Source organism: Barbus barbus, assembly GCF_936440315.1.
Source record: "Barbus barbus genome assembly, chromosome: 6".
NCBI classification, from domain to species: Eukaryota; Metazoa; Chordata; class Actinopteri; order Cypriniformes; family Cyprinidae; genus Barbus; species Barbus barbus.
The window spans coordinates 1283290-1304569 of NC_136734.1; the positions used below are offsets into that span (position 1 = coordinate 1283290).

Here is a 21280-nt window from a genome sequence, read left to right on the forward strand (position 1 = left end):
AAGCGCCAGACTGTCCTTGCAAAGTTTGAATTGCCACACTTTATAGAAACGGCCTTTGTGCAAGCCAGCATTGTAGGCTACTCTTCCAGGTTCAGGAAACAGTCCTCTGTAAAATGCGCTGCACACACTCTAATATTTGGGTTGAACTGTTCGGGAACAGTGTTGTAGATAACCTCTGTTTGGGCTTCCAAAAGAGGACACAACTAGAAATCAAAGTACTTTCGCTTTGACAGCGTCTCCAGGATATGGTGCCGGCGGCAGCAACAATACTACAGCCAGAATAATAGCTCCGCTGACTTTCTTTACGTAAACATTTGGGCGGTGTTTTGCAAATCTCCCCACACCGTGATGTAGACATGTGGGGGCGTGTTTGAATGAACCGTTTCAGGGGGGCGTGGCAGAGTCTTTGATAAAGAATATCTCTTTGGTTTTGAGACTAGTCTTTGCAACTTTAGGCATCTTATCTATCCACAAACAGCTTGTAACTCTCCAAAGAGAAAGAAAAACTTGAAATTGCATCATATGACCCCTTTAAAAAACACCAGTATATACCAGGCTTTTAAAAAGTCTTACATTTAGTTGTATCAAGTTAGTTGTTACTTTAGTGTGTTAGTTAATTAGTGGCCTTAGTCGTAAAGCCATAAAGTCTTAAATGGTACAAGAAAATGACTGGTCTTAATTATGATTTCAAAAGGTCTTAAATTTGGGGACGGAAAGACAACAATTGCCATGTGGCAATATGTCCTAATTAAACTTCAAAAGGATCTGGTTTCATTGAATGAATGAGTTGTGCACATTTCAAAGTCAGGTGTTACCAGGGAGACTGCAATATTTCTGTCGTTCCTGCTGGCAGAGGATGAATGTGCATTTTCAATCAGCCCGTCTGCTATTTTTATTCAGACCAATGCATATTTTTACACAGCAAACACTGTAAATGTGAATCGGTGGATCTACAAGAATCTAATAATAATGCATTATAAAAACCTAAACAATTAAGACACTAAGATGTATTTGTTATTAAATTAGCATAACTGATTGATAATTTATTTTAATTTATTATAACTGATGCTTTTCCACTCAGCCCTTTTCGTAAAAATTAAAAGGCTGAAATGTGAAGTTTATCATTAATCAAACCTGTATCTGAATGATATTAATTTAATTTGTGCAGCTCTTTCAGTGGAACATTTTTCTATTGTATTGTATATGGAGAAAACAAACGGCTCAATTTTATTCGGAGACTCAAATATCAGTCATCACTCTATATCTCCAGTAATATGTCTCAGTAAGATGAGATTGAAATGATCCAAACATATGCAATGCAATCCAATGCTGATGGAGAGATGAAGAAATAAACGCTCCTCAGAAGATGTGAGATGTTTTGGAGGCTCACTGAGGAACAGTGAAAGTAAAGCTTCTGGAAACAAACGCTCCTCAAAAGATCCTGATGATCAGATTTGAGACGTTGATTGATGGAGAATCAAGTAAAGCTGAGCTGCTTCAGTCCAGGAAGTGTTCATCTGGCGCTCATTCATGAGGTTTACTTGATCAAAATCAGTCAAGATTTGACCGCAGAAAGACACTGAGGCAGCAGCTGAACAATTGCACTGAAAGAGCTTTTACTGGATCGAAAGAAGGCATGCAGTAGATCGTGACTGGTTTTGCTGGTGTTAATGGTGTGTGTTTGTGTCCAGCAGGTGTGGGATCAGTCGTCGGTGTAAGTGTCATCAGTGAAGAACATCTGATCCTGTCCGGATGAGGAAACTCTCAGCACAACGTCTCGCTCACAAGGCCTTACAAACACAGACGATCACACACGGATCCGGCCAGCGTTTACTAAACCACACACACTTCTGCCTGTTGTTTGTCTGGATTTCCCTGTCCTTCTCTTTGTACTTTCCTCTGTCTCCTCTCCTCTTCCTCTGCTCTTTCCCACAATCCCCGGCGACAGCGTAGCGTCCGTCTCGACGGAAAGGGAATCTTTGTAAACCTCCAGAATGTCACGGTAACCTTGTAAATACGCCCACGTGATGTTTTTTATAAGAAGCGAATAACGAGGCGGGTCTATTTTTGTTAATGCGAGAAACTCGTTTAAATCGTCCGAAACTGCTTCAAAGTGGCACATTTTGCTTGAATCAAGCTGGCGGTGTGTTCGATGGCGCTCACTCTCCAGCTCCGGCAGCGCTAAACGTGTTCGGTGTCGCTTTCGGAGCTTTACCGCAGTATCGTCCGCTTCTCTGAATGATGAACTCAGGATCCAGTGTACCAGTACTAAAGGAATCGCTCTGGTTTCTCTCTCTGCGACTGAAGTGCCGTTTCGTCTCGTTCTGCCGCATGGAGACGCTGTGACGGGTTTGTTCTGTTCCTGCTTCTCATTTCTGTTCCTGAAGCACTTCATTCTGCGCTAATCCACGCTGATGTTTAACCAGAGATGTAGCGTTTCTTGTTTTCTCATTTTTTTATGATTATGGTCTGATAGCATTATCTATATCCACTAATAAACTAAAGTTTATCTTTATCTGAGCCTCTGCGTTTTTCTGTACATTCTTTCAGGTGAAACTGAATATTCAATGAGAATACATTTCTGAAGTGGAGCGAGTTATTACATTTTGATGATAGATCCACCACACATGGAAAGTCACATAATTACGTCTTTGCATTGGACATATGAGGTATTTCATATTAAGCAGTTTTTCTTTTTTTCCATCAGGCTTAATGATTAACATTATTTCTTCATCTCACAATCGTCATTGGATTGCATTGCATTATATGTTTGGATCATTTCAGGCTCATCTTACTAAGACATATCATTGGAGACAGAGCGGAGATCAATTTGTCATTATCTGCTTTGTAACATTATCTGTTACAAAGATCTCATTAATTTACATTACAAGCAGAATTTCATCATAAATATCAGCATCGGCACCAAATTCATATTTTTGCTCCGTTTGAGTAAAATTGAACCTTTTTCCTTCCATATTCTCACTGTATCAGACTAAATGAGCCAAAAAAGCCTAATGATCAACAAGATCAGGTTGGCAGTGTGTTGTGCTTTAATTTCATTCACACAAACGCCTCCATAAGCGGCAGCGGCTCATACAAACTCTGTCTGACACAGAGAGGAAAGACAGCAGCATTGTGGGAGATTTCCTCAGGGTGACTCCATCCCCCCCCCCTCGACCAGACAGCGAAGCGGCAGCAGATGTGTTTGAGATCAGACACGACTCATCCTGATGAGATTCAGGCGACGCTCTGAGATCCTGTGCAGTATTGCTGGAGTTCATTACGTTGGCTGTACACGTCACATGACATACAGACAAATTACATGTACACGGATTCAAGTGTGCAAAACTCCTCCGGGGAACATGATTATAAGAGTCGTGTCCTACAGGAAGTTCACATAAAAAAATGAAGTTCTGTCATCATTCACTCGCTCTCATGCTGCTTCAAGAGTTTCCTCCTTCAGTGCAACACGTCTGAAGAACATCTGAGCCACCGAAGCACGGAGAGCCGGATTTAACTCTTATTTACATTAATGTTGTGCACTTTTTAGTCTTTTTGAAGCATGACCATATAAAAATAATCAAAAGAGAAGCTCAGGGGTCAGATTCACAAAGAATAAAATTCTTAATATTTTCAAACCTAAGAGTAAATTTAAGAATATTTTATATTCCTAAAAATATTTCTGTAGAATGTTGTTTCTTATGAAGAATCTGACGTCATAAAATCGTCAAGTTTAAAAATTAAATAACCTCAAACTAGTCTTAAATGCCCAAAGGCAAGTCGTTTAATAAATTTATTGAAATTTAGTATCAACTCAACAAAAACTGGTCACATAGGGACCCTTATATAATTAAAGTTTTGATTAGATCAGTAGATGATAGATACAGGACACGTTCACTCTAGAGAAAGCACAAAAAAGACGAACCGCAAATGACAGATGATTTAAAAATTATATTAAAAACTTTCATTTAATTTAAGATTCTTGAGCATTTCTTGGAATTTATCTTAAGAAATGTCTTAACTTCTTTAAGAAGGTTTTTGTGAATCAGACAAACACCTAATTAAGCCTGGCATGTTGTTCTTAAGAACAAAAATAAGACATTCTTACGCACTTCTTTCTTTCTTAAGAAGATTTTTGTGCATCATATGGCCTTGGAAGTCAGAAGAAATTACTTGAAAAGACTCCAAAACATTTATAATTCACAAAAATCTAAAGAAATGTTTTCTACATGAAAAAAAATGAACTTGTAATTTATTTAAGAAATTGTGAATCGTACAAATGTTGGAATTTATTTTAAGAAATGTTTTCTTAATATTTACATGAATTGTGCAAACTTGTAATTTATCTCGTCTAAGATTTTCATGATTCTTTTGAACTTCTTGGAATTTATCTTAAGAAATGTGTTAAATTAAGGATATTTCTGTGAATCGCACAAACTTAAATATGATCTTAGGAAATGTCTTAAGGTGCAGAATGTAATATTGACAGCTAGCGGTTGAAACGGACACATTTCAGAGTAGAATTACTGGCTATAGCATTATATGTAAACGTAACATGTTTGTAGATATTAAAGAAACATGTTATTTTTTGGCTTCAGAAGAGTCAAAAAATGACATGCAACACCTTTAATTTCATAATGTTTTCATGAATTGTACAGACTTCTTGGAATTTGTGTTAAATGTCTAACTTCTTAAGAAGATGTTTGTGAATCCGGTCACACCGATGAATAGTGTGCGCGAGGTGTTTTTCATTGCATTGATCTGGGAGTCTTTGGGAAGAAACATGCGCTCACAAATTTATCTTGTTTGTCTTAAAGAGAGACACGGCAGGCAAAAACACGTCAAGCTTGAGATTTTGGGGGGTTTTGGTTTTTCATGAAGTGTTTTTTCAGACTAGTGGAAAGAAAACATGCAAAAGTGTTTATTTTATAGCACTTTTATCTATTTTTGTTGACAGATTTCAATTACAATACAAGTTTTTCTCCTACACCGAGCCATAAATCACTTCAGAAGCACTGTCTGTCTGTATCCTGAAGGTTTTTACAGAGGGATTTGTTCAAATATAATTTGCTTGATTATATACAATGTTTTATACCCCCCAAATTTTGAAAATATATTGTTTTCTGTCTGAATTATGGAGTGACAAAAATGAGATTCCAAAATTCCCTCTTTAAAACATTTGACTCTAATATGTGACCCTGGACCACAAAACCAGTCATAAGGGTCAATTTTTCAAAATTGAGATGTATACATCATCTGAAAGCTGAATAAATAAGGTAGGACAATATTTGGCTGAGATACAACTATTTGAAAATCTGGAATCTGAGGGTGCAAAAAAATCTAAATATTGAGAAAATCTCCTTTAAAGTTGTTCAAATGAAGTTCTTAGCAATGCATATTACTAATCAGAAATTAAGTTTTGATATATTTACAGTAGGCAATTTACTAAATATCTTCATGGAACATAATCTTTATTTAATATCCTAATGATTTCTGCCATAAAAGAGAAATGTATAATTTTGACCCATACAATGTATTGTTGTCTATTGCTACAGATATACCTGTGCTACTCATGACTGCTTCTGTGCTGCAGGGACATAAATATTAAACAAGAATCGTGAATCTGACTTCATCCAGTGTTCAGATTTTTATTCTATAAATGTATGCAAATTAGCGCATATTTCATTAAATAATGCCTCATTTGCATATTTAAACCTAATATTTTATAAACCTTGTAATACAAAAAATGTCTGCACTTATCAATGTGATCGATCGACTGGGTTAGGCGATAACTATTAGTTCATTTTTTTTTACCCTTATTCACCTGCAGTGTCTCGCCTTAAGAAAATATTTGAGAAATGTTTAGAGAATTTTTTTGAATATTCTTTTGAACTTCCTAGAATTGCTGTTAAGCTGTGTGTGAATCTGCCCCCAGATGCTGAAGTGCTGTTTAGTGTTGCACAGAAGTCAGTGACTCTTACGGCTCTGCGTGAGGGAGTGCTTTATTGGTCTCAGTTAGAGCTGGCGGCGATGGGTTTCTCCAGCTCCAGGTCGGCGGGAGGGAGCGCCGGAGGGACGGCGGAGGGCCGCAGGTGACTGTAACACGCCTGACACACGTGACTGGACTCACGGAGCTGCTGACTCGACACCGCCACCTTCTGATCGCAGCAGCTGGCGCAGAAAACATTCCCACAGTTCCTAGAGGACCGAGAGAGAGTCCGGTGAACAAGTTAAACTTCTAATGCTGCTTTATAGAAATAGACTTAATAAAAGTACTTCAGTTTCACTATAGTTTTACAACAGTAAGATATTTTAAAGAAGTCTCTTCTGCTCACCAAGCCTGCATTTATTTGATCCAAAATACAGCAAAAACAGTAAAATTGTGAAATATTTAATAACTACTTTCTATTTGAATGTATTTTAAGTATATGTAATTTATTCCTATGATCTGCAGCTGTATTTTCAGCATCATTACTGCAGTCTTCAGTGTCACATGATCTTCAGAAATCATAATAATATGATCATTTGCTGCTTGAGAAACAAAGTATCTTAATTGTTTAGACTATACCATTCAAAATCTTGGAGTCAGTATATATTTTTTTGTGTTATAGAAATTAATACTTTTATTTAGCCAGGAAGCTTTAAATTGATCAAAAGTGATGATTTTATAATGTCACAAAAGATTTATGTTTCAGATAAATGCCGTTCTAAACTGACACAAATTCTACTCTGCTGTTTTCAACAATAATAATAAATATTTTGTAAACAGCAAATCAGAATATTAGAATGATTTCTGAAAGATCATGTGACTGGAGTAATGATGCTGAAAATAGGAATAAAATTCCTATAGAAATATTTTAAATATTTTAACATTTGCTGTACTTTGGATCAAATAAATGCAGGCTTGATGAGCAGAAGAGACTTCTTTAAAAAACATTAAACATCTTACTGTTCAAAAACTTTCAACTGGTAGTGTATGTATGTGTATATATATATATATATATATATATATATATAAACAGAATAATTATACATCAATGGCATCATTTCCACAAATTGATCCCAATTTCTTTCATACTAACTACAAATGAAGTACATCCCAGAGCAGCATTGACTCTGATCGACTGCTGTGAATCTGAGCTCAGAGCTCAGTTAACTAAACTGGATTGGTCCAGTGTGAACACAAGCAACAGGTGGTTTGGATTCAGAGCTGATAATGAGAAAATGACAAGCAGTGACACACTGGTTTAGGAGGGAAGGGAAAGACGGATGGATTGACAGGAAGTGCAGGAGGAAGAGGAGGAGTCTCACCAGGCCTCCTCAACCGGCTCTCTGCCGCTGCAGCAGAACGAGAGACAGAGAGAGAGAGAGAATCAGACACGGATGAGACCACAGTCAAACTCACACTCAGCTGCGCAACTGAAACAGAATCTAAAATTCATATCGGTTTTATATGAATATATCTTATATTAAAGAAGTTCAAAAGTTTTAGAAGAAAACAAAAGTTATTGAGGGGAAAAGTGTAGAAATTAATATAATTTGCAGGTTTTTATTACAATTTTTACCATTTTAATTCAGATAATTGTAATACATACAATTTTAATAAATAAATTATTAAATTAAATCTTATTAGATATATTGAAATAAATATTTTTGTGAAAAAAAAAATTGAGGAGGGGATTAAAGTAGGATTATAATTTCAGTTTTTAGCATTTTAATTTTAAATATATTAAATATAATTAAATGAATATATTTTAAAATGAGTATATTTTAGAATATATCTCAGTGCATTAAATCAATAAACCACAATCAATTTTGTGATTCCAATAGTTCAAGAACTGTATTTTTAATTACATTTTTTAGCATTTTAATTATTTAGATTATTTGGTAACACTTTACAATAAGGTTCATTAGTTAACATTAGTTAACGAACCGAAGAATGAACAAGACTTCTACAGCATTTATTAATCTTATTTAATGTTAATTTCAGCATTTACTAATGCATTATTAAAATCACAAGCTGTGTTTGTTAACATGAGTTAATGCACCGTGAACTAACAATGAACCACTGTTTATTAACTAACGTTAAAGTTAAATAAATAGTGTAATAAATGTATTGATCATTGTTTGTTCATGTTAGTTAATACATTAACTAATGTTAACAAATGACACCTTATTGTAAAGTGTTACCGATTATTTTAATACATCAAATTTTAATAAATCATTCAATCCAAATAAATAGTGCTCATCATGGAAAGAGCTCGAGACTTGATTCACAACGGTTTCCAGACCTCTAAAACTGCTTCTAACCTCCTGTTAAAAGGTTTAATGTTGCTTGACCTGATGTTTAAAAGGCGTTAACCAGCGTTAAGTGCGGAGTGAAAAGCTTAAATTAATATTCCAGGTTCAGTACAAAGTTCAGCTCAATCAACAGCATTTGTTCCATAATGTTGATTACTACAAAAAAATAATATTTGTCCTTTATTTACTTAAAAAAAGCAAAATGGAGCACACAGCGACGCACTCACAAATGAAGATGAATGAGGCAGCTTTTCAGAGGATTTAAAAGCAGAAATGTGAAGCTGTACTGTTAAAACTGTATTAACCGAGCTGTAAAGCATACTGTTTATATCATGTGGCTGTACTAGTGAGTATTTTAGAGTTTAACAAATGCTATGGATTATTGTGCACTGAAGCTGAAATATTTGCATGTGTTTTAGGGTCAGTAGCAGGTGAGATTCAGGACAGAGGAGGGTAACAAAACACACACACACACACACACACACACACTGAGAGATCACCTGCAGTGATGCTTCCTCGCCGCCAGCCAGAGCGTCCTCTCGCACCCGTAGCAGCGAGACGCCGCGCGATCCGAGAACCACTGTGTCACATGACCACAAACACAACGAGCATTAGAAACATGAAGGTGTTGACAGTGTTACCGGTGTTAAGCCACAACACCGGTTACTTCACTTGCCCACTGCAGCACCGTCGTTTTGATTTTTTATAGTAATAAATTCTAAATCATTTAGTTCAGAACAGACACTACAATTAAAAACTGAACGCGGCTGCTCAATGCTGCTTGCCAAACGACAGTCGCATGATCACAGATTCATTTATCACGTGAGGAGAGTGAGGAGAGTGAGGTGAGACGATGGCGGAAGATTTAGTTTCCAAACGAAATGCAAAAGCACCTGTTTTAAAAATATTTTGGGTTTTGTAAAAGCTGTTGACTTTTGCTGTTTATGTAAGGTGATTTTAAAACATTAGTTTCTTATTTATTTGGTTCCACCGTGTTTGCTGATTTTCAGTTTTTTCACATTTAAACTTTGATTAGGTTATTTGTTATTTATACTAGGGCCGTGGAATGCTTGAATCTGATTGGATGACGGACGTTCTAAGATGTGCAATTATTTTCAGGGAAACGCACGTTCCAGGCAGCTCTTGACCGCATTGCATGTCCATATCACTTCGCCAAATTATTAGAGTCCGAAATTTTCGTATGCATTTTTTTGTATAAACGCTAACAAACTACCCCCACAAACACCCCCCACCCCCGGTGATATTATCGGTGTTGTCACACGTCGAACTCAACCTCACCGTCACAACCCTAGTTCACACTGCGGCTAATTCAGAGTCACTCCTCTTCTGAACTGAATCCGGTGTTTTACGCAGTCTGCTACTGGATTTGTTCATTAAATCTGTGAACTGAACCACTGGCTGTTAACTGTGTTGATGGTCTGATCTGCTCACCTCTGCTTCCCGCTGTTCGATCTGTTCCCAGCTGGACTCGGGCAGGAGATCGGTGTTCCCGCAGCGCTGCAAACAGCCAGACTCCATGTTATTCTCCCCGTCTGGCAGAGACGTCTGCGGCACACAGGAACAGGAAGTGTGAGATTCACAGCTGATAAAGTTAACGGTCCCTTTAACATTAACTGCAACTAAATCATCTCTATAACAATAATTATAATATCTATAACATTAATTATAATAACTATAATGATGACTAAAAATCAATAACAGTCATTTTATTAATAAATATAATGCTAACTGCAATTAATATCTATAATAAAAATTATAACTACAACGATAACTATAACTAAAATATCCATTACTATAATGATAACAAAAACACTAACTATAGCGATCTATAACAATAACTATGATAGTAACTATGACTATAAGACGATCTATAACGATAATTATAATAACTATAACAATATCTATAATGATAACTACAACGATAAATATAAATCTAACAATATCTGTAACTAGAGCTAACTATAATAACTATAACAGGATCTATACCGATAACTATATCTCTAACTACAAAGACAACTATAACGATAAATATAATAACAATAACTGTAGCAATAAATATTAAGACAACTATAGCAGTAACTGTAAAGATAACAGTAACAATGTCTATAACGATAACTGTAATAACTACAACCATAGAGCTAACTGTTACTATAAAAACTACAACAGAATCTATACCGATAACTATAGCAATAATAATATCTGTAACAATAACTATAGAGCTAACTATAACTATAACGGATCTTTAACAATAACTATAATAATAACTATGACAATAACTACACCGATATCTAGGGTAAACATATCTATTAAGCTCACGTACCCATTAAGCACACTTCCATTTTTGAGATCAGATTATAAAAACAAAAAATAATGTATTATCCTGCTTGATGTCTTAACCAGTTGATATGTTTGTTACTGTATACCTCCTATAATTTGAAGTCAGTCAGATCATCGCACGCTGAGATATGAGTCTCCATGTGTTCACACCGTCTGACGGACATTTAGAAAGCTGTCTAAAAACTTTCACCAAAAGAGGAGCCCCTTAAATGTGCGTTTTTAGATGTTTAAGCCTTTATTTTGATTGAGATTAATGTTCAAACTTTTGCATATTATAACCTGGAACTTGGATGTGGGAAAATAATTACATTAGATCCAATCTTATAGCTGTATAAGACTGTGTGCTACGCTAATATATTACTGGCTTGTACTTTTACATCCATAATATTATAAACATACAGTTTATTGCTGGTCTGTGGTTTTACAGTGCTGTTATTTTTAAAGATTTCATATTATTTTAAGATGCACTACTAGGAAAATCACAGCTTCAGTGTGACATCAATAGGAAAAAGGATAATTTCATTGATATTGTTAATAATAGTTGTTCATATTAAAATATGTATGATCTTAATACATGACCTAGACTATTTATTTAGCAAACTCCTGTCATTTTAATAAATATTACGTGAAATATATAAAAAGATAGTTGCTGCTCCAATTAAGCTCAGTGTGCTCTCTTTAAGCTCTTCCACATTGAACATCTATATAAATACTTCATAAACAGACTTTATATATTAACTGATGGTTGTCACTTTAAGTGATTTTCTATGGATTCTATCGACTCAAATCTGCAGACTGGCTCTGATCATCTAGCATCAACTTCTCCAGACTGTAAATCTGTGGAGAATCAGGGCAGAAATCATGTGTATTCCAGCTTTAAGAGACTATAGATTAGTTTACATCCATTTAATAAGAGGCTTCATAATGAGGCTAGTTTCTGTGTTACTTAGCTGAACATGGACTAGTCTAGATGTTGATATGTGCTTAGATGACACTTCATATATAACTGATCCACTTGAGTGCCTTGTTGCTTGATTTTAGTGCTCTTTTTTTGTGATTTGACTTTGTACCTTCAAAAAATATATATTTTCATAATTTGTAATAAAACATAATGTGAGCTTAATGGCAGCAGGGGTGTGCTTAAAGGTACAGAAATTGACCCATTAAGCACAGCCAGACTTTTTGAATTTAATGTATATCTTAATTGAAATGCTTTTGTCATTTAAAACAAAATTTTATATTTTTGTGTAAGGATCATTATTTTTAACATTACTTTTTGTACTGAAAACAATATCTTGTTGTATAATGTAGATTTTGGTGAGCTTAATGTACGTTTACCCTATAACAATAACCATAATATTAAATATAACAATAACTATAATATATATATTCTTTTATTTAATTTTTTCTACTTTTCTTCTCTTAATATTTGTATACTTTATAATTGCATTGTCCTTGGAGCGGACCTGACCTACATTTCAGTGCTGGTTATACTCTGTATAATTGTGTATGTGACAAATAAAACTCTTGAATCTTGAATCTTGAAAAACACTTGCTCCTTTTAGACTTGCACTCTATTCATTTACTAGCTGCTTGTTTTCTTAAAAATAAAAAAACTAACACTAGCTTCTCTATTCTTTTTCTATTCTATCTGTTATTTATTATATAATAATAAAATAAAAACTTGCTACATGTACTACATTAGGCTAACTGAGACTTGTTCTCTTGCATATCATTGCTCTTTTGTTGATTTTGATTGCTTCTATTGTCCTCATGTGTAAGTTGCTTTGGATAAAAGCATCTGCTAAATGTAAACACGGGTTATGAAGCGTAACGTGTGTTTGTTCCTCACCAGCTTCCCATTGACGTGCAGACGGCTCCAGAGCTCCTGCACCTGTTTCTTCAGCGTCTCCACCTGCAGCTGATGCCCCGCCTCCATCTGCCGCAGACGCACCTGTACAGCGTCGCTGTGCAGACTCAAGCCGTCCTTCTCCAGGTGCCCTAACGCCGATAAACGCCCGGAAACACCCAGCGGACGCTTGTGGGGCGACGTCGGAGAGGCGTCTCCCGCTGCATCCCGATCGGCCGATGGAAAAAGAGGATGAACGGGATGCTGGGAAGGTGAGCAGACGCCATTAAGAGTCTGAGTTGTGTGGTTTGGACTGGAAGAGCTTTCCATAGACGATTGGCTGCTAGATTCTGAAGAATCATGGGTAATAGTACAATTATCTAGATGCAATCCTTCTGGTGTTAATTCAATGTTTTCATCAGGATGCTGGGATGCAGGTGGTCGTTTTTCTTCGAGCTCCTCAGGCGACTCGAGCGTTTGGTCCTCACTGTTGCTCTCATTCAGAGCCGATTCCTCTGGGATATCGAAGGCAGGCGTGTTTTTCCTGTGCTCTTCCTGTGAGATGTTTTGCATTTGGCTGTCAGTCACAGAAAGCTCCGCCCCGTTTTCTGGCCGATCTGGGTTTAATTGATCAGAAAGGTTTGTGTTTAGGCCGAGTCTCTGATCCAGGCCGCCTCGTTCTGACGTCTGCGAGTGCTTTCCGTCGGCTTCTGTCTCCACGCTGATCTCCAGTGCGAGCAGACGGTCATGCCACTTCTCATTCAGGTTTGGGTCGCTGCTGCGGCGGTTTGGGGTCAAACCCTCACAGGACGTGGGCAGATCGTCGTACGACCGTGTCTTTGGTAACCTGAAAACAATAGACAAAAAGAAACTGTATCACACAATTCATAATCAGAGAGGAGCCTATAATCAAGATCACTCTGATGCTGGTTTACTGCAAGCTCCAGGGCTGATCGTGCTTTTTCTGTTGTGGAATAGTCTCTCGGTTTGTATCAGATCTGCCTCAACTTTATCTTATTTTTAAGTCTACTCCTAAAACTTATTTATTTTCCATGGCATTCAATATTCCTTGACTTGCTGTGCAATGACTCTCTATTTTGTTGAACCTCATCCATTTTTACAGTGTGTTTTATAGCTTGCTTTATTGTTTATAATCTTGTTGATCTTTTATTTTGCGTACTCTGTGCAGCACTTTGGTCGACTTTGGTTGTTTTTAAGTGTGCTATATAAATAATCATTGTATTGTATTGTATAATGTTAAATTTTACGTAAGCATTTTATGTTAGCATTTCTGTAGCTATTATTATATATTTATTATAGTTACCAAAAACTAAAACATTTTGTTACTTGAAATAAAATAAACATTAAATTAACTAAAATATAAAAAGCTTTATTTCAAGCATTGTTTCTAATTTTAACTTAGTTTAACTTGATTTAGTAAAATAACTAAAACTGTAAAGAAATTAATAAAAACTTTACAGAAATATTTTTAAAAATGTATTTACAAAAATGAAACTTAGCTGAACTTAAAATGAAAATGGAAAATATGCAAATACAAAATGATATTAAATATTAACGAAATTGGGTTTGATTTCGAGGGAATCTTTCAAATCAGGATTAACTAAAACTAGAAACTAAAACAAAAACTAAAACCCTCATTTTTTTACTAGAAAGAAAAACAAACTGAAATAAAAAAAACTAATAACTAAAATGGAAACTGAAATAAAAATTATATTATATAGACAAATAAAAAAAAACAACTGACAAAAACACAATGAAATTACTAAAACTAACTAATATTAAAATGGGAGGGGGGGGGGGGGATGTCAAGCGATTAAAATGTTTAATCAAATTAATTCCACATCAGTTTTGGCTGAGAAATTATCACCTCAAAAGATCACTTTAAAAAATGTTAGATGAGAAAAGCATTAAATAGACATTACAAAAAAGTAGAAATATTTTGATTCAACATTACATAAATGAGTATTGAGTTAAAAAATGTATATTGAAATATGAATATCTCGGTGATACTAAAATAACACTGCCTTAAATGCAATTTTAATTTCTTTCGAATAAAAGAGTTACTAATGCATAATTAAGTACACATCATGTGACCACATTACCTTGATGCATGTAAACATGGTTCATGCTGAAAATGTGTTTGGAAAAGGAAATGCAGCACACAAACACTCGTGTCACGTCTGGTTTACCTGCCCACAGGTGTGTCCTCGGGCGAGGCTGAGGGGGCGGAGTGTGGCACACATGACTCATCAGAAGGCGTGGAGGGGGCGGAGTTAGGCAGGTAGACGGCACTCCACAGCATCAGATTCCTGACGTGACACACCGGGTGCAAAACCTGACAGAGATGGAGAGATTCAAAACCTGGTGAGCTGCCTAGATAGACACGACAGCATTTAAAGGCTGCATTTATTTGATCACAAATAAAAATTTGGAAATATTATTATGATTTAAAATAGCTGTTGTCTCTGTGAATATGTGTTAAAGTGTAATTTATTTCTGTGATCAAAGCTGTATTTTCAGCATCATTACTCCAGTCTTCAGTGTCACATGAAATCAAGAAACATGATTATTGTTATCAATGTTGAAAATGCATGTGCTGTGATGTTATTTTACTATCATTAAGAGACTTAAAAATTTTTATATTAGTTTTAATTTTATATTTTAATTTTACATTTTAATATAATTTCCATTTTAATTGTAGTTAATGTTTTAGTCATTTTGTTGCATGCTTTAGTAATTGCTTTTGTAATTTTTAGTTGTTTACGTGTGTGTGTGTGTGTGTGTGTGTGTGTGTGTGTGTGTGTGTGTGTGTGTGTGTTTTTATTCATTTTTATTTCAATTTTAGTTATTTTAGCACACCAAGTTAAACTAAATTAAAATGAGAAATGTTGCCTTGGCAACTAGTTGAATTTTTTAAAATAAATTAATGTTTATTTTATTTTAAGTAACAAAAATGTTTTTAGTTTTAGATAACTATAATAACCCTGTTTTGAATTAGTTTTTGTTTGAAATTGTATTAAGTGTTCATTTTCTTTTGTGTTTTTGCCTTTTTTTAATTTAGTTTTTATTAGTTGTCTATTTTTCATTTGATTAAGTTTTTTAATGTCTATATAATTTATTTACTTTTGATTTCAGTGATTTTAGCACTTTAATTTAAAAAAATAATAAGTAGTATCTTTGCAACTAGAAAAATAGACTAAGTTTAAGATTAAGGTTTTTTTATATATACTTTTTAAAGGTCATTTTATTTCAGGTAACAAAAGTTTTTCTTAATGGTTCTGGTTAACTGTAATAACCTGGCTGTAATATATATTTGCTAACACAGAGCGGCAGATATGTTATGTGAGTGCAGTACCATCTCTGAGCGCGGCGAGTAGAGGATGTTGTGGAAGGAAGCGTTGGCGGGCCGCAGCAGAGACCAAACAGAGCACGTCTTCTCCTGAACACACTGCTCCTCGCGCTCCTTCACGCTGTTACACAGGAACGTCCCAAACAGACACGAGTACGTGTGCTGCACTAGCTTCACCTGCAGCAACAAACACAGCCGCTGTCATGACACAGGAACTCTCAGTTTCCAATAAATCTGTCATAAACTGATTTTTATTACAGCCACCATCTATACGTTTTTATTCCAACAACAAAATTGGAGTAGAAACAGAATTATATCATTAAAAAGTCACCTTAAATGTGACCCTGGACCACAAAACCAGTCATAAGTTGTGCTGTTCTATATGAACATTCTGCATTTATTTGATATAAAAGTTGTAGTAAAGTGACCCCTTTTGTTCAAAGTTGGGTATTGCATATAATTTTGTTAATGTCCTTATATGATGACATCACAAACGTGAGCCCTGCAGCAAAGAAGAGCATGCGGCCATGGCTACTATTGCTCCTTTATTTAAGTTGTTTTGAAGGCACTTTCGGTATGTAGATGTTGCTACATTATAACTCCTATGCATATTTAATTGTTATATCTTATATCCCAGATGTAAATTTAGTTTTCTTTGTTTCATGAATGCACAATCTGTTTCTGTTATAGTTGATACTAACTATACTCAATGTAAAAGCCTTTGTTGTGCTTATGCAAATATGTAATCGATGCTGTACATTTAGGATTCTGTATTTTGTATTTTTACAGTTTTACGTTATTCCTTGGGCAGCAGTAAACCTTGGAAACAATTCCTGTGTCTGTTGTCTTTGGGAGGCGTTATCTGACTGCATACTCAAGCAAGGCGTTTGAGATAAAGGGCAGAACAGTAAAACGAAACTCTTCAGTGACCAACTTCTAGTTTCTAACTCCACGGCGGGGAGCAAGCTAGCCCATAAGGTGATCTTCCTCCTACGATGTCTAAGTCTGGATCACGGAGGCAAGCATCGAATGCATCATGTTCGTCACGGCGCTCACGAGGCTCATCGGCCGTAACCACAGCTGCTGCAATGGCTAGAGCAGAGGCCGAAGCGGCTAAAGCGGAAATAGCATTTGCTAAGAAAGAAAGTGAAATTAAAATACAACAAGCACAGCTTGAGGCATCACTAGAGACTTTAAGGCTGCAAAAAAGAGCTGCAGCCATACAAGCGAAGGCAGAGGCTTTAGAAACAGCTGCAGAGCAAGAGAGTAGGGGGAATTCGAGCGTAATAGACCTACCTATAGAAGATACAACAGAACGCACACAGGCTTACTTATCGGAACAAGCGGATAGTGCTGTAGATTCACAAATGCCAGTGCTGGATGGGCCGTTTTATGATAACGGAGGCATAACCGTTTCAGAACTGCAACAACCACAAACTACTGAATCCTACATGCAGCTTGATGGTCAGCGTGGTTTTTATGCCATACCACTCAAATCTCAGCCTGTCAATGCAGAGTGTGTGCAGTACCCTACCATTTCGCAAGCCAAGGATGTACAGTTGCCATGCCCGGCTCAGCATGAGTCATACTTCAGGTCACCTAGAGATGGGCATCACCCACGATCTGCACCATTTCCAGACAGTGAGGAAAGGAGTGGAGAGAGAAGGGTGCCGTTCGACTATTATCAGACTCTGTCAGCAACACCTTTACAAGCTGGACAGTATCAAGGTAATCTGTATGCAAATAATCAAATGTCCGATGTCGTCAAGTTTATCGCAAGACGTGAATTAGTGTCTACCGGTCTTACGCAGTTTAACGATCATCCAGAGACTTTCAGAGCGTGGAGGGTATCCTTCATAAATGCCACTAAAGACCTTAATCTCTCACCTAGCGAGGAGATGGACTTGCTAGTGAAATGGTTGGGGTGTGAGTCAGCTGAGCATGCAAAACGGATCAGAGCTGTGCACATTAACCATCCGTTACAAGGGCTCAGGCTGATTTGGGACAGACTTTATGAAACATATGGCTCGCCGGAAATGGTAGAAAGTGCTCTATTCGCTAAATTGGAGAGCTTTCCAAAAATAGCAAACAGAGACAGCCACAGACTGCGCGAGCTGGGAGATTTGCTCATGGAGATCCAAGCAGCTAAGCAGGATGGTGATCTAATGGGTCTTTCCTATCTAGACACACCACGTGGAGTAAATCCGATAATTCAGAAATTACCATTCAGCTTACAAGAGAAGTGGCTCACGGTGGGATCTAAGTACAAAGAGGACTGCAGAGTTTCCTTTCCACCCTTCAAGTTTTTAGTAGACTTTGTGTGTCAGCAAGCTAAAATGCGCAACGATCCAAGTTTCTTTCTCACAGCTGTACAGGAAGAAACTCGCAAACCAAACAGACAGTTAAACAAATCTGTTTTTCCCAGAGCTGTCATCACACACAAGACACAGGTCTCCTCTGAGAATTCATCAGCTGCTAGCGAACTCAAAAATAAGGTAAATCCGGCAAAACAGTGCTTTCTACACAATAAGCCTCACCCTCTGTTCAGATGTAGAGGATTCAGGATGAAATCTATGGAAGAGAGAAAGTCATTGCTCAAACAACAAGGCATATGCTTTAAATGTTGCAGCTCCATATTCCACATGGCAAAGAACTGTGATCAGGATGTAAAGTGTTCAGAATGTGGCAGCGTTACCCACATGGCTGCGCTCCATCCAGGCCCAGCACCATGGACGAAAGAACCACTATTCCCGACATCAGAGGATCACAAAGTGAGTGAGGACGTACCAGTGGAATCTGAGGTTTCCTCAGCTTGTACAGAGGTATGTGGAAACGGCCAACTTCCACGCTCATGCTCCAAGGTATGTCTCGTGAAAGTATTCCCTGAAGGCCACCCAGAAAAGGCAGTCAAAACGTATGTGATACTAGATGATCAAAGCAACAGATCGCTCGCAAGATCCGAATTCTTCGATCTGTTTGACATTACAGAGTGTAATGTAGCCTACACTCTCAAAACATGCGCAGGCACAGTCGAAACAGAAGGCAGGCTTGCACGAGGCTTTCAAGTGGAATCATTTGATGGAAGCTTAGTCTTACCCTTACCGGTGCTACTTGAGTGTAACGAAATTCCAGACAATCGTTCTGAAATCCCCACTCCGGGAGTAGTTAGTAACCACAGGCATCTAAAACATCTTGCAAGATACATTCCAGAGCCCGATCATTGTGTTCCCATTCTTATTCTGTTAGGCAGAGATATGATCAGAGTCCACAAAGCCCATAAGCAAGTGAATGGGCCACCAAATGCTCCCTTTGCACAAAAGTTGGACTTCGGGTGGGTAATCATTGGAGACATGTGCCTCGGGAAAGTTCATAAACCGACTTTCACCCAAACTTACCACACCAACATTATGGAAAATGGTCAGTCTACATACTTTCATCCATGTCCTAACAACTACACCGTAAAGGATAGATCCCAAAGCGAGTCACTCACCAAGTCCCTTATCAAGGAGCGGAATCAAAGACTAGCAGAATGGGATGTATTTCAGAGAACAAAAGATGACGAGAGAACAGCTCAGTCTATCGAGGACCGACTCTTTCTGCAGATCATGGACAGAGACGTCTATAAAGACGAGGAAAATTCATGGGTTGCCCCACTCCCATTCAAGCAGCCAAGGCAATGTCTTCCAAACAATCGTCCACAAGCTGTGGAACGCTTCAATTCACTTCTACGATCTTTCAGGAAGAAGCCTGAGATGAAAAAAGACTTTGTAGCCTTTATGGAGAGGCTATTTCAAAATGATCATGCAGAAATAGCTCCTTCAGTTGGTCCCAATGAACAGTGTTGGTATCTACCTTCTTTTGCTGTGTACCATCCAAAAAAGCCATCCCAGATCCGAGTGGTCTTTGACTCGAGCGCTCAATGCAAAGGGGCATCACTGAATAAGGTTCTCTTGACGGGTCCTGACCTCAACAACAGTCTCCTCGGTGTCCTCATGCGGTTTCGCAAAGAGCCTGTCGCCTTCATGGTAGATATACAACAAATGTTCCACTGCTTTAAAGTACGATCTGCAGACAGGAACCACCTCAGGTTCCTCTGGTTCCATGAAAATAACCCAGAGAACGAGGTCATAGAATACCGTATGAAGGTACACGTATTTGGGAACAGTCCCTCTCCGGCAGTGGCCATTTACTGTCTTCGTCGTGCAGCCCAAGAAGGACTAGAGGAATTCGGTCAAGACGCCCTACAGTTTGTGGAGCAAGACTTTTACATGGATGACGGATTGAAGTCCTTGCCCTCCGCAGAGATGGCAATCGACCTGTTAAAAAGGTCACAGGACATGCTGGCTGGATCTAACTTGAAGTTGCATAAACTGGCTTCAAACAGCAAGGAAGTTATGGGAGTATTCCCATCTGAGGATTACGCCAATTCAATGAAAGAACTGGATTTAGGTGTTAGCTCACTTCCTATGCAACGCAGTCTTGGCTTGCTTTGGAATCTGGACACAGACTGCTTCAACTTCCACATCCAAAAGGATAGAAGGCCTTACACTAGGCGTGGACTGCTGTCTGTTGTAAATAGTTTGTATGACCCACTAGGATTTGTGGCCCCCATCACAGTTCAGGGCAAAGTACTACTGAGGGAGCTAACTGAAAATGCTGCTGACTGGGATGCATCCTTACCTGTGAACAAACAAAAGGTGTGGGAGGAGTGGAGAGATTCTCTGCAGGAACTGCAACATGTACAAGTCCCAAGAAGCTATGGGTCCACATCGTTGTCAGGTGCCAAGTTCAAGGAGCTTTGTGTTTTTTCAGACGCGTCTGAGAAAGTAATAGCAGCAGTTGCTTACCTCAAAACAGTTGATTTAGATGGTAGCTGTCATATGGGGTTCATCACAGGCAAAGCAAGGCTAGCGCCACAACCAGAGCACACTATACCTCGTCTGGAACTCTGCGCGGCAGTCTTGGCAGTGAACATGATGGAAACCATCATTGCAGAGATTGCGGTCAAATTCGATGAGATCACCTTCTACACAGATAGTAGAGTGGTCCTTGGCTATATCTACAATGAGAAACGCAGATTTCATGTCTATGTAAGCAACCGTGTACAGAGAATCCGGACAAGCACTAACCCAGAACAATGGCATTATGTGAGCTCAGAGCATAATCCAGCTGATGTCGCAACACGACCGATAGCTCCAACCAAATTGCAGGACACTATCTGGTTCAGTGGACCAGCATTCTTGCATCATCCAAAAACAGAGACTTTCCCTAGAGAACCCTTCGCACTTGTTGATCCTGATCGAGATTCAGAAGTTCGTCCACAAGTAACAGTGTTGCATACCACCGTCTCAAATCGCTTTGAACGCTTTTCGGACTGGAGCCGTCTGATCCGAGCTGTTGGA

At 37.7% G+C, this 21280-nt stretch overlaps 3 protein-coding genes across 5 annotated transcripts in view; 2 read left to right on the plus strand and 1 right to left on the minus strand.

The window, feature by feature from the left end:
- Window positions 1–2519, plus strand: part of LOC306871755 (citron rho-interacting kinase-like) — a 92605-nt gene extending 90086 nt beyond the window's left edge. The window contains exon 48 of one of the 2 annotated variants that reach the window (XM_079419892.1): window positions 1695–2519. In XM_079419892.1, the coding sequence (XP_079276018.1) occupies window positions 1695–1718 (24 nt within the window). In that variant the 3' untranslated portion in view covers window positions 1719–2519. The remainder of the gene's footprint in view (window positions 1–1694) is intronic. The other variant, XM_079419891.1, reaches the window with a different exon arrangement.
- The window catches only part of LOC306871772 (guanine nucleotide-binding protein G(I)/G(S)/G(O) subunit gamma-10-like), a 480959-nt gene that overhangs the window by 115363 nt on the left and 344316 nt on the right, over window positions 1–21280 (plus strand). The window lies entirely within an intron of this gene.
- LOC306871758 (phosphatidylinositol-3,5-bisphosphate 3-phosphatase MTMR3-like) overlaps window positions 2465–21280 on the minus strand; it is a 41586-nt gene continuing 22770 nt past the window's right edge. Inside the window, exons 14-20 of one of the 2 annotated variants that reach the window (XM_079419898.1) lie at window positions 15885–16055; window positions 14719–14864; window positions 12512–13355; window positions 9754–9867; window positions 8802–8881; window positions 5982–6198; window positions 3029–3257 (exon numbers count right to left, since the gene is read on the minus strand). In XM_079419898.1, the coding sequence (XP_079276024.1) occupies window positions 6012–6198; window positions 8802–8881; window positions 9754–9867; window positions 12512–13355; window positions 14719–14864; window positions 15885–16055 (1542 nt within the window). In that variant the 3' untranslated portion in view covers window positions 3029–3257; window positions 5982–6011. Of the gene's footprint in view, window positions 6199–8801; window positions 8882–9753; window positions 9868–12511; window positions 13356–14718; window positions 14865–15884; window positions 16056–21280 lie in introns of both variants that reach the window. The other variant, XM_079419897.1, reaches the window with a different exon arrangement.